Source organism: Gallinula chloropus (assembly GCF_964237585.1).
Source record: "Gallinula chloropus genome assembly, chromosome: 9".
Lineage (NCBI taxonomy): Eukaryota > Metazoa > Chordata > Aves > Gruiformes > Rallidae > Gallinula > Gallinula chloropus.
The window spans coordinates 12,594,769-12,607,363 of record NC_140094.1 but is presented as its reverse complement, the minus strand read 5'-3'; the positions used below and the strand labels follow the sequence as shown (position 1 = coordinate 12,607,363).

General features: G+C 40.8%; 1 protein-coding gene across 1 annotated transcript in view; it reads left to right on the top strand.

The window, feature by feature from the left end:
* The window catches only part of AGBL1 (AGBL carboxypeptidase 1), a gene marked incomplete at both ends in the record, with an annotated part of 284,060 nt that overhangs the window by 83,812 nt on the left and 187,653 nt on the right, over positions 1-12,595 (top strand). The window contains one exon of the mRNA XM_084267781.1: positions 3,230-3,383. Coding sequence (XP_084123907.1) covers positions 3,230-3,383 — 154 coding nt within the window. The remainder of the gene's footprint in view (positions 1-3,229; positions 3,384-12,595) is intronic.

Genomic DNA, 12,595 nt, shown 5'->3' with positions numbered 1-12,595 from the left:
TTTTCACAGGCAGTTAATTATCATGATGTTGTCATTGCCTTGTTTGCAACTGCTGCCCCTAACAGCTCTGAAGCACAGAATGCTGTAGGAGAAAAAATTCTGTATGAGATAAGCTGGGGTACAAACCATTAGTGCTCACACTAGTGATAACACAAATCAAAGATGTCTCAGTTTGCTTAGGGTTGCAGGATTCTCTTCTTGAAGGGGTGGAAAGTAGGGGGCTAAAGCTGATGACAACTCAGAAGAAAAAGCTGCCGTCTCCTCCTCCTGACAGCATTAACAGCTCAGATTTCAGGGCTGCTCACAGCAATAGCAAAGTGCTGGACCTCATTTGAAGGCGTTGTCAGCTGTTTCCTCTGTCCCACTTGGAGTGTCAGTAGGCATTTGTGACACTCCCACCAGTGGTGTCAATACCAAAACTTAAAAACTGCAAGTCCAAGGTGAAAATTGTATTAATGTACCGAGTTTGGTTTCTGGGAAATGATTTGTTTCCTACAATCTCTTCTGGACAAGGTGGCTGGTAGAGGAATTTTCTGGGAAAAGCATCCAATGCACTTTCTATGATGGATATAGGAAAGCTCAAGATCTGAAAGGAAGGTGGGATAAAAGAAGGGAAATGGGTAGTTCTGTAAGTAGCTTTGCTTTGTTGTTAAAAATGAGAAAGACCTTACTGAAAGTGAAGACACACAGTTCCAGGAGGTCAGTTCTCCTTCCTTCTGTCCTCAGTTTCCATCGTCAACCCTTTGTCTTCTGGGCAGTCAATGCCAGTGTGGGCTGGTGAAGTTTGGGCTCACTCTATTTGTTATAATGGTATGTTTGCCATTGAGATGAAAGACTGTGCTTTCAAGGGAGACAACGTTCTCTCCCACTTACTAGGCATGCTGTTTGGCATGCTGACATAGCTGGGCTCTCACTCAAACAGTCTCTTGTCAACTGCTTTGCATCCCATTTTAGATGTTCAAAGAAACTGCTTCCAATATCTGGGAGAGGGCCAGTCAAGCCTTACAGTCCAAACTATGCCTGCCAGCTCACTTCTCATTAGGCATATGGGTACCAGCTACTCCTCAAAATCAATGCTCCAGTAGTGGGGTTCGACCTGTAGCCTTGAAGGCAAATGCCGTCTTCAGGGGAAAAGCCAAGTACTGAAGAGTTGGGTGAACTTATTCACCACCATACTTTATTACTGAAATGCAGTGCCTCATCATTATTTTACTGTTATTGATTTCTATCTTCTGCTGGCACAAAAGCAAGGGAGACTTGGAGAGTTTGTATGCTCTGGGAATCCCTGAATATCTCACCTGCTCCTGAATGAATAGAATAGAGATGAAAAAGATGTTATTCCTAAACTTGCAAGGCCAAGTCTTGAAGTATTTCACTGCCTCTTCAAATAAAATGTTCATTGAAGTTAAAGGAAATTTTGCCCCAGGAAAAGTTTAAATGAACTCAGACCCAGTAAGGACCATAAAGTTTGGTAAATGCTAATTATAGGTGGAAAAGATTCATGTCCAGCTCTTTAGCCAAAGCAAAGTTGTTTTCTCTAATAATTCTAAAAGGCTTCTTAACTTGGGCTAATTTAAAATGTGAAGTGATGCAATTTTCACATTTCCACGTTACTTCAATTTCAATAGTAAATGAACTAAATCAGGTTTGTGCACCGGTAGATTTCATTTTTTAAAGCATTTGTCCACTGGTGAAGTATGTTGATTTTACACATCAGTAATAAATTAAAAGTGATTATGAATCCAAGGGCTCAATTAAATACATAGTGCTTTGGGAAAGAAGATGAACTCGTATATGGAGTTAAGTAATTTGAAAATGTTTTTAACTATCATATATATTTAATAGTTGCCAGCATATTTGCAGGAAATACACGTGGCAGAATCCTATTTGAACTGGATGCACTCTGCAGTTCATTCCTTTTTGTCCATTAGTAATTACATTTATTTTATGAACAGTAATTTATCTATTTTTACATCACAGTGTTAATTGTTTTGATATCTAGCTGAAATCTCTGTGGCAGCTATAGCCAATTAAGTTTCACTGGGTACCAAGAACATAAATAAATGATTATATTGAGCTATCTGTATCTATGCGAGGCTGTTAGATGCGCCTAATAATTGAATTTACTTTACAGAGCGGTATGTTAATTGTTTTATGACACAGAACTGAAGTTTATGACCATCTGTGTTTGCATTCAAATAGATACTGGGAAAGCAGTCAAAGAGCAGGGGAGTTTTGGGGAGCAGGAATGTCTTGTCCTATAAAGGGTTAAAATTTAGCCCTGACTTGTAAAGATAAGTTGTCTTTAGGGTTGTTCAGTGACTTGGTGTGTGTGTTGTTTAAAGTGCTGTTAGGACAAGTGTGTGTACTATAATACACCTATTTCTAGAAATCAAGAGACAACCAGTATTCCACAGCCCTTAGCAACACCCTGTGATGGGATTACTTACACTGATCTTGCCACATGCAATTTCAATACAAACAGAGAGAACTACACGTCATCTGGTGTGTGGGTGACAAGTGGCTATGTATCTAATGAGGCGATCAAAATTTGTTCCAAAAAGTCTTTTTTTCTTTTCTTTTTTTTTTTTTTAAAGCTGCCAATTCTTTTTCTCAGATGTCTCCAGAAGCTGTTGGACTTAAGAATTGTTAAAAACTGCCATAAAATTTGCAGGGAGGGAGGGAAAGTAAATCTCCTTTTAAAATAATTTCTTGGAAAGGCTCTCTGCAAATTTCCCACCAGTGAACGTACAAAATGTTGTTTTGACGTAAACTTTTTGGCTGCCTCTGGTGTGGAGTTGTTCCCAAGTTTCCTTGACACGTGCTTGACAGCTCACTGGTCAGCTCTATAAATTCTCAAAACCAGTGAGTGTTCTCACGTTTCTACACAGTCCCAGTTAGAATATAAGGAGGAAGCAGTTCCTCTTGGGACTTCATGTATTGAGAGAAGGTCCTTGACACTAATAAGAGAAGCACCTAGAAACAGGTCAGGTAAAACAGTAGAAGAGAAAGAGTTGTCTGCAGATGCAGTGAACTGGCGTGTTTTCAGAACAGTTTGTGCATATTTGAAGGATGTAAAAGGTGATGATATTAACTGGAAGAAGAGAGAAGCTGGGAAGTTAGCAAGAGATGAAATTAGTACCAATAATAACACAGAGCTAGCGGAATAAAATCAGATTTTATAGACCGTGAACTCATTTATAAATCTGCTTCCTTGCTTCTTTCTCAGTCCCATCTTGATATCCTGGAACAAAATAGAAACCCCAAGAAGGTTTACTGGAGGCAGCAGACACTCTGCCAGACGCTAGGAGGAAATCTTTGCCCATTGCTCACGATCACTGCCATGCCAGAATCTAAAAAAAGAGACGACTTGGAGCAATTCTGTAAGTAGCCAAATGAAGCATTAAAAAAAGATGCTGGCAAGTTATGGTCAAGTCAGCAGTGGCATTGACAACCTGTTTTGTGAATATGTTGATTTTCTTGCCTTTCTCGCTTTGGAAAAAGAAATCTCAATGTGGGGAATATCCAATTACAATGCTTTTTTAGAATTACAGTTTTTCAAGGAGGAGAGAGGAGAACTGACACTGGTTTTTACTTCAAATTTTTCTTTAATGATGTGAAACAGTTTCAAAGCCCAGTATCAAATATCTCCAACAGAAAGAAACTGTGTTAAAGTAACCAATTCAGCAAGAAATATGATTTTTTTGGTTGTGTTTTATGTTCCACATTGAAATGATTTATGTATTTTGAGGTCTGAAACATGCAAAAAAAAAAAGTACAAGATCGCCTTTTCTTAGCTGTGGACAAGGAACTGAAGTGTTCTGGTGAAATTCCACCTCCTCCAATGTGCCTGGGAGATCCACCTGGACACAACATAGTTCCTTGCATTCTGTTCGAGTCCTAACTGACGGTGTACTATCTAATGATAAACATTATAACTGCTGTGTTTATATGTGGAGGTGGTTATTTTTCATTGTGAAAGTCAAAGATTTAGACCTGTGGTGACCTTGACTAACAAGATTAAAATATGCGAGTTTCTGTAATCAACAGCAAGTGATAAGAAGCTTCTGCATAACATCACGTTGGTTTAGCTTTGATTTGAGGGTCTAAATATCTACTTGTATGTAGGTTGAATTTTTTCTTGAGTCAGTAACAAGGCATAAACTGATTTTATGTCTGCTCTTCACACTTCTATAACACAGGTTGAGAACTTTGAGGGAGTGTGGAAATTCAAATTGTCTTAAGATCTTTTGGGAAGTGAAGCAAATATATATCATAATCTCACCAAGGTATTAGGCTTAGAAGTATCCAAGGGATTCTGTGACATGAAGCGTGTTTCTTATTGCAGAGTTCTCCTTTCAGGGACACATGATGATATGTGAGTAGGACTCCTCATAACGCCCATGCCACTTGCATAAACTAAAAGGTAGCTCAAATATCAGAGTTGGTGAAAATTATTGCTATCTTTCCTGATTCAGGTTTCGAGCACAGCAACTGCTGACATCAGTGTAATCTACCTGAGTTTATGCCTTTGTATTATAATGATTGTATTATAAATCGAGCATTTACCCTAAATTAGCAAATTTCTGAATGTGAACATGCTTTACCAGGTTGAAATCTTAAAGGAAAATTGCCAAGTACAGGCTACATGGAAATTCATAACTTACATCCACATGCACAGCTTCAGTGGTGGAAACTGGGGGTGGTGTCAGGGAGAAGACTGAATTGTTGGTGTTGCTATTAATAGTATTATTTACACTACACCAGCACATACAACACATCATTAGGGGGTTTGACTGTGGTGGGTACTGTCCATGCCTGGCATGAAGAGATAATTCCTGCCCTTAATCGCTTTTATTCTGTTATAATAATGATACAGAACAGAAAATCAGTGGGTGGGAGTTGGGGAGGTGTGTGTGGGGGTGGTTATATGAAGAAGCCTTTGGTACATTGCAAATGATCCCCTGGTTAGATTTTAGCTGTTGACAGCAATTTTTAAAACTTTTGGCAGAAGTTCTTAATAGGGCAACTGAAAGAAAATAAGTTGAAATATCTTATTTGAGGATCGGAGTCATCCCAAAGAGACATGCAGCATCCGATGTAGCAATCACGTTTTCCTGCCCGAGTATGCCTTTTCAGTAAAGGTACAGAGCAAAGGTTAAGCTAATGTTTGGATTTGTCAAAGCAAGAACAGGAGCGGGTCAGTCACATAAGTGAATATCCTAAATTCTGAATCTAAGAGCCTTTGGCTTTGAAAGGACTTTCTGAAACGTGTGTTTTGTGGCAGGAAAGCAAAACCTATTTCAAAGTTTCCAGCATTTTGCAAAAGAGCATTCTTGCTTTCTGACCAACCAGACAAGGTGCCCAGCTCTGCTGTCATGGAGACACGGTGATCAGGATGAAAAATATCTGGAAGAAAATCCCAGACCTGTACAAACAGAACTAAAGCAGGAATAGTTAAGAATGCTTAAACCTTTGGCACCAGAGACAAGAGGGAAACATAATTGTATATGGTAATAATATGCTAGACTTTCTACCCACGGGGATGGCCTTGAACTGAAACCTTATTGTGCCAGGTGTGGTACGGCACAGGAGGGTGGCTGGGCTCTGTGCATGCAGCACTCCCAGCCCATATTCATGACAACTGAGAGGCACAGGTGCTGAAATGAAGATCACGAGGAGATGATAACCCAGCACTGGCCAGTACAACACTGCTGCAAGCATCACCCTGCTTTTAGGGAGTATCATGACATAAATGTGACAGTACTAGGAGTTAAAAGAGAGTCTGGCAGGTTTCCAAAGGTCATTAACCTGTGCACAAAAACAGGGCTTGGATTACTTATCCAGCACAGATTTGCTGAAAGATTCCTAAAGGTTCTATGAGCAGTTTGGACAGGTACTTGTTTCAAATGCTTCAGGCTGCTCTAAGATTCAGCCTCTGGGTTCAAATCCCAGTTATGTGGCTGCAGTCCTCTTTATTTCATTATGTGCATTCAGTGGGAGTCTGTAGTTCTGACCAAAATGCCATGAAATCATGTGCCACCAAGCAACTCTTCCTCTGGAGCTTTGCAATGCAATAAGATTGAGGGCTTCCTACATCTATCCAATTGAACTCAAACCAGAACATGTAGAATACCCAGTTGCCTGAACTGAAACAGAAATTGTTTGGGGGAAAGACAGCATCAAGGCAAGGCAACAGAGTTTCTTTCAAGCTTCCAAGACTTTGAAAGCAAGCACCAATACTCTTAGGTGATGAAAATATTTGTTGTTTTATTAAGTGGGAGAACAGCAAGGCAGCACACCATGTTTTATGCTGTGGGGATGCCTCTAGGCAAATCTGAATAATCACGTATGTGCTTATTTTGTTTAAGCAGCTTGGATAATTATGGCTTTTGGGGACACAGCCTAATTTGTGCTGCTTTCTGTGGCTTTGATCAGCAGTTTCCTCATCTTGTATGACATGCCCTGTTTTCTGTGAAGTGGTTGGGCTGATGGAAAGACCTATTTGTCAATATTTTCCACACAAAAAACATAACTCAAAAGCAACAACTTAGGACTAAATACGAAGAGACCAAAGGGTGGAGGTTTTCCCAGGAACAGCTCCCATTGCGTTGTACAGCCACCATGTACAAGTGTTTTGGCTTGAGAACTTACTTGGAGCTCCAGCACTGGAACTTGGCACATGAGTAATGAATAAAAATTGATAGCCCTTGTTCTTTCCTTCTGGTTCTGGCCAATCTGTAGTTTGCCTGAGCTACAGTAATTTTGAATTCCTCTCAAATTTGTTATCTCTCCTTTGTGCATTTGGTAATCTTAACCCTGAGAGATTTTTTTTTTGTTCAGTAATGCCAGTGGCACAGGTACAACACAAAACTCACCAGGGACTTTGTAGCTGTTCCCCATGATTGTACTTAAACATTCTAAATCCTTCTCTAGCATAGACACATGGGAAGTGGGAAACATCACTGATGAAGAGGCATTGGGTGGGTGAGGAGTGTTGGGAGGACAGCATTATAGGAGTGCAGTGGGAAGGAGTTCTTGCCATACTGGAGGTGCTGATAGAGTAGGAACGGCCCAGGGACAACGAGGGCATGGCCTTCTCTGTGTCAGCAGTGCTTTATTTTCCTTGCTCAACTTTCAGATTGGTCTTGTCAGGCTCTTGATTAATGTGGCCCTAGGATGGTTAAATTTGTCTGAGTTAAATTTATTAACGTGCGCCTCGTTAATAGGAAGCACAAGCCATGCATGCTTGCAGGCACTGCACATTCACCACATTCTGAAGGGAAGAAAAATGGGCTGCTGTTTTCCTTCATTATGCCTTGTTTATGTGAGGCTTTGATATTCACTTTAGGCTCCTTTCTCCTTCCTCTCTATCTCCTCTCCCCTTTACACGATGGTGGCGTACTGAATAATTTTTGTTAAATGCTCAGCTCTGGAACTGATACGAAGAAGGAAAGAAGTGAGCCAAGAACTCTGGTTTCCTGTGCTTTGCATCTCAGTGATGCAACAGCTGAGTTAGAAACAGTGTAACTTCCCTTCCTGCTTGGTCAGTGGCTGTGGGTGCCTGAAGCCTGCAACTGAGCGTCCAAGGACAGTCAGTGGCCCCTGCTGGGCTTTGCAGCTCCATCAACACGTACAATAGAAACTGGGAGGATGTCTCTTCTTGTTTTTTGCTGTTATTTTAAGCTTGCCCTTCCTGTTATCACATGAAGGCTGAGCATCCAGCAAGGAGGGATGTCTTTGCTGCTCATTCGGACTGTTTCCCATAATCTTGTAATAAAGACACAGCCATTAGTCTCCCAATCTGACCGTGTGTGGGAAGCACCAAGGATGAGACAAAGGGACTGCTTTTTCTCTCCTCCATTATCTGTCTTTACTACGTTCCTCTTTCCCTCCCCCATATTCCTTCTTACAATGAGTTAGACTCTGCAGATTTGACCTTCCATATTACACACAGAGCTTTTTCTTGAAAGACTGTAGCTCTTCTCAGAATTATTTAACGCCCACCGCCCCCAAAAATAATTAAAAAAAGAAAAAGACAGTTTTCTGTAATTTTGCATGTGCTGAGCCTCCACGCTCCACCTGCCTTGCATATTGAATCATCACATGAAGTTAGGGAATGGAGAGGCAAGAATGGTTGGGCTGGCATTTACTCTTTGATGACTTTGTTCCCAGCTCTGTTATGTCTAGTCTATAGACTTTTTCCTGATGAGAGCTGAAGGGAGAGCATTTCCCAACAATTCTCAAGTGAATGCAGAAAAAGGGAGAATGATAAAGTTTCTGATCTTGGTGCCAGCTCCCTGCTCAATGAAGTTAAGAGGTGCTTGCAGAGCTCTAATTTTCTTGGGCTTGCCACACACAGCCCAGTGAAAGCAGTGTTAACAGCATGCAATAGTTTGCAAACCCTTACTTCATGGTGTTACACACACAAATGTGCAGTAGGGAACTGTGTTGTACTGAACTCCCTGGCAGACAAGCTGGTTAGACCCTGCAAGCCGTAGGATACTGTTGTAAGTGGTGAGAGCAAATGGGCACGTTAACTCTTCAAAGAAGTGTAAGTATAAGTTCTAAACACTCAGACACAGGCGATGATAGAATTGTCTTCCAGTTAAGAAAATAGAGGACACCGATATGTTGCTAAAGTTAACAGCAATGGAATTAAAACCAGCAAATGCAAAATGACTGATCAGAGAAGGACAGTTTATTCTGCACTGTTTTGGGCTGCCATATGAGCATTCCTCAGGAGCTGTTCCCTGGCTGTGCACCGACTTGGGGTGGGCTAGCTCTCACCTTCAGTTGGAGAAGAGAAACAGGAGGATGTCTCTGAAGTGATTCAGAGTAGGTGCCATTCTGGTTTCTGCTAATAGGGAGGAACAACTGAAACAGTCCCAAAGGAATTCCTTATAGGGATGAAGAGCTTGATGGGTTTATGGTGGTAAGGCAGCACACAGCTTCTAGCTGATGATTGCCAGCACTACTGTGTTCTCAGCCAACAGACATGAGCATTGTCATACATTGCCATGGGGGTTAATTCTGCATCCACTGAGAACAGTGTCACTCACAGAGGGGGGTGGGACACTCATTGTTTATCACAGATAAAGTAATTGCAAATCTCTCTTCATGGCTGGTTGTGGTTCCCATTAAAGATACCTATTATACAGTGTGTTAAGAGTATTTCCCCCATCAACACACTTGATTAGTGTCCTTTTAACAGTATGTAGCATTATAGAGCTGAATTGTGGAGTTTAAAGTTAAACCTAAATGTTCCAGCTAATTAGCAGCAGTGGTGGGGGCAATGAAACAAAATATGATGCTAGCAAATGGATTTATGTCTGTAATAGCTGTCACTTTGAGTTGTTCTTCTGTCATCACATGTCCTTTTTATGCAAGGCTGGGGAAACCATTATGAATATTATCATAAAGAGACAATGACACCTGCTTATCTTAAAAGTAGTCTTCTGGGGAGTTAAAACACATTTTTCTATCTGAGTATAAGCGTGTTTCTAAAGGTGGAGAGAGTAACCTTTTTGGGATTGGTATGGCAGGATGCACTGCCCTGTGAATTTGCAGATACTCCTAGAACTAGAATGAGGGATAAAGTGAGACTGATGAGGTGTGTTTACTTGGTCTCATCTTAAGCCTACAGAATCAGAAAGATGTAGTTGCTGAGAGAAATATTCTACCACTTCTCAGTTTGCTTGTATAAGCTATTTAGACGGTTGTTTTGCAACTTTGATCTTTTCTCAGAAAGAAACGAGCCCCTTACCTTTAAATGTAATTTGCAGCAAAGAGCAATTCCTGAGCAAGGAACAGCAGAGGATGTGAATTGCAGAGGCCTCTAATGCAGGATACTGGGAAATAATGATCATGTGGAAAATGTACACAGTTTAATTAAGCACATTGATTAAATCAATATGATTCAAACAGCTTAGTGCTCCAATCAGCTTAATCTCATTAAATGTAATTCAGGCCTCAATAATTGATTAATAATGCATTATAGTTTATGAATTATTGACTCCAAGTTATTATAACTGTGCCTGCTCCCTGCATGGCAACCAGTGTTGCATGTTAATTATGAAAGGCTCAAGCTCTCTTCTCTTGAATAGCTTTTTCAAAGCTGGGGATGACATATCTCCTAGTGAAACAGGGATCAAATTAGATCAACACCTTATTGGAGTTAGTCCACCCCAAAGGAAAATGCACTCTTTAAAGGAAGCTCTCATCTAATAATGTTGATATAGGGAGGTAGAATGACCTGCTTTGATTGGTAATGATCTTTCCAGCAGCCAGAAGAACTGCCTGTAGCAATTCATCTGGAGTGCTAAGCTGGCATTGTACTGGTCAGAAGCAGTTCACAACAGCAAGTGCATCTGTTGTTCTTCTAGTGTCATTGCATGCTGTACTTCCTCCAGCACACGTCAACACAGTACAGCTAATGCTGCAGACCCCTTAGGTCACATTTAGATGTCCAATATAGAGCAACCCAGTTCCCTATATTGGTCTCGATGCTGAGAGGTTTCTGTAAAGAGGACCTGATAGGTTTTATAATGGCATTTCTACACTGCAAGTGTCATAGAAGAAAAAAGAACTATTGCTACTATTGATGAAAGTCACCAAGAAGGGAAGAAAGCCTCTGCTTCTCAGGTGGCCCCCCATTAGACTGCATTTCCACTGAATGCGAACAGAGGGTCTTGTCTCATGCTGCAATTTGGATCATGTTAAGTGTCTAGATACCCAGAAAAGCAGTCTTATGCAGAAAGAGTCCACTAGCCTTATGTTTCCTTAGAATATTCTATTTACAAAACTGGGTCTTCCTTTTTCTTTGATCTCCTCTCTACCTCTGTTCGTTATTTGCGATTAGAGTTAAAAGTTAACAGATTTTAGTGCATATAGAAATTGAGTGAGATCATGATTATAGCAACCTGTGATGAAAAGTTGGGGGTTTTGCTTTATTCTTGCATTGCAATAGTGAATTGCCTGTATGTCTGTATTCCCTTGAAGATTCGCTCCTAATTCACAAGGGTGCCAGGCAGAAGCGCTGGTTCCCCTCCTGCTTTGTACCAAACACTTTGCTTTTGGTGACAGAAGGAGTCAGCTGTTGTGAAAACTGTGATCCTGTTTTAATGCATTAGTGAAGAAAGGCTCAATAAACCTGTCATGTATTCTACAGTGCTAAATAATTACAGAATTGAGAATACGATTCTTTTTCTGCTTGAATAGGCAGTTTATCGAGCATCTGAAGCCAAAGCAATGATCTCCAGATATGCAACACTGATGGTGTGTACTCTAAATTTCTCAAGATTGACTTTCCCATTTCAAACATCCCTTCTCTCTTTGTCTGTCTGATATCCCAGTCACAACAATGCAGCAGCTCCTTGCAAAAAGAGCAGACAAATGCCTGCAAAACTATGTTCCTGTTTGAGTACCCAGTCTACTGCCATAAAGGTGGAAGCTGGTTGAATGGCACATGAAATTTGTGAGACAGACACATGGCTGGCTGCAAACCCAGGCCAGTATTTTTCACAATGTATCAACAGCTCTTCGAATCCCAGCATCTGGTGGAGCTCACTCCGCCAGCACAGCTTTGACACTACGGTCAGCCTTCTGTGAGTTTGGCAAAATGAGTATTAATATATTGAATCCAATTAGTCAAGGCAGCAAGCAATGCACAGAAAGCACTGAGTGAGGATGCTAAAAATGCCTTGAAGCTTAGGCAACCACAATGTTTCTTGTAAAGGGAAAAAATAAATGTTGGGGTAATCTCTCTCTCCCACCCTTTGCCTTATGCAGTATGTCAGCAGAACAGCCATCTGAAGTGAGATAATTTGTGCTGCAGTGGCTGCTCTTCATTCATCTGTAGTTTTCTGCATTTATTATTTCATTTAAATAACCTTCCTTCTGAAACGTGGAGATTTGTCCTAAGCTCCCCTTTCCTAAGGGGCTGCAGAATTTTCTGCTGTTTCTTCAGCACTTGTTGTGTTGCTTTTCCTTCTTTGAATTACAACAACCTCATCTTTGTCCCAAGAGACTTGTAACCTTTGCACATCCTTTCCAGAGAAGAAACAGTCTGATTAACAGCAGCATTTTCCGGAACATAAGTTAGCTAAGTCTTTCTGGTTGGTATGAACTTGGACTAGAACATGAGTAGTTCTTAAGTCTTCCAGAACATCAAAGCCTTTTCTGATACGTTAATGAATTAAACATCTTGAAAATCTAAACTAACGTATATCTGAGTCATAGTTATTTTCATTTGTGATTGGTTTGTCAAGTGCCTCAGAAGTGCCTTCTCACAGGAGTGTGGTACGCACTACTTGTATTTTTTTTTTTACAAGGCATTGAAAATTATGAATGAAACTGGAAAAGGTTTAGTCATATCTATTTCTTATTTCTTTGGAAATTTATAGCCAGCTGCTTGGAACACGCCTGTCTCACAACACCCCAGTGCCCCAGCCTCGTTGCAGCGGAGCTGCGTGCTTCTGTAGGAGTGGTAGGTTGCCAAAATTCTTGCCTTAACAGAAGGGGAAAAGAATTCATCTTCTCTCCCTTAGGTGGAAACAATTTGGGAAAAACCTGCAGATGCTGGGCTTGCAATGGC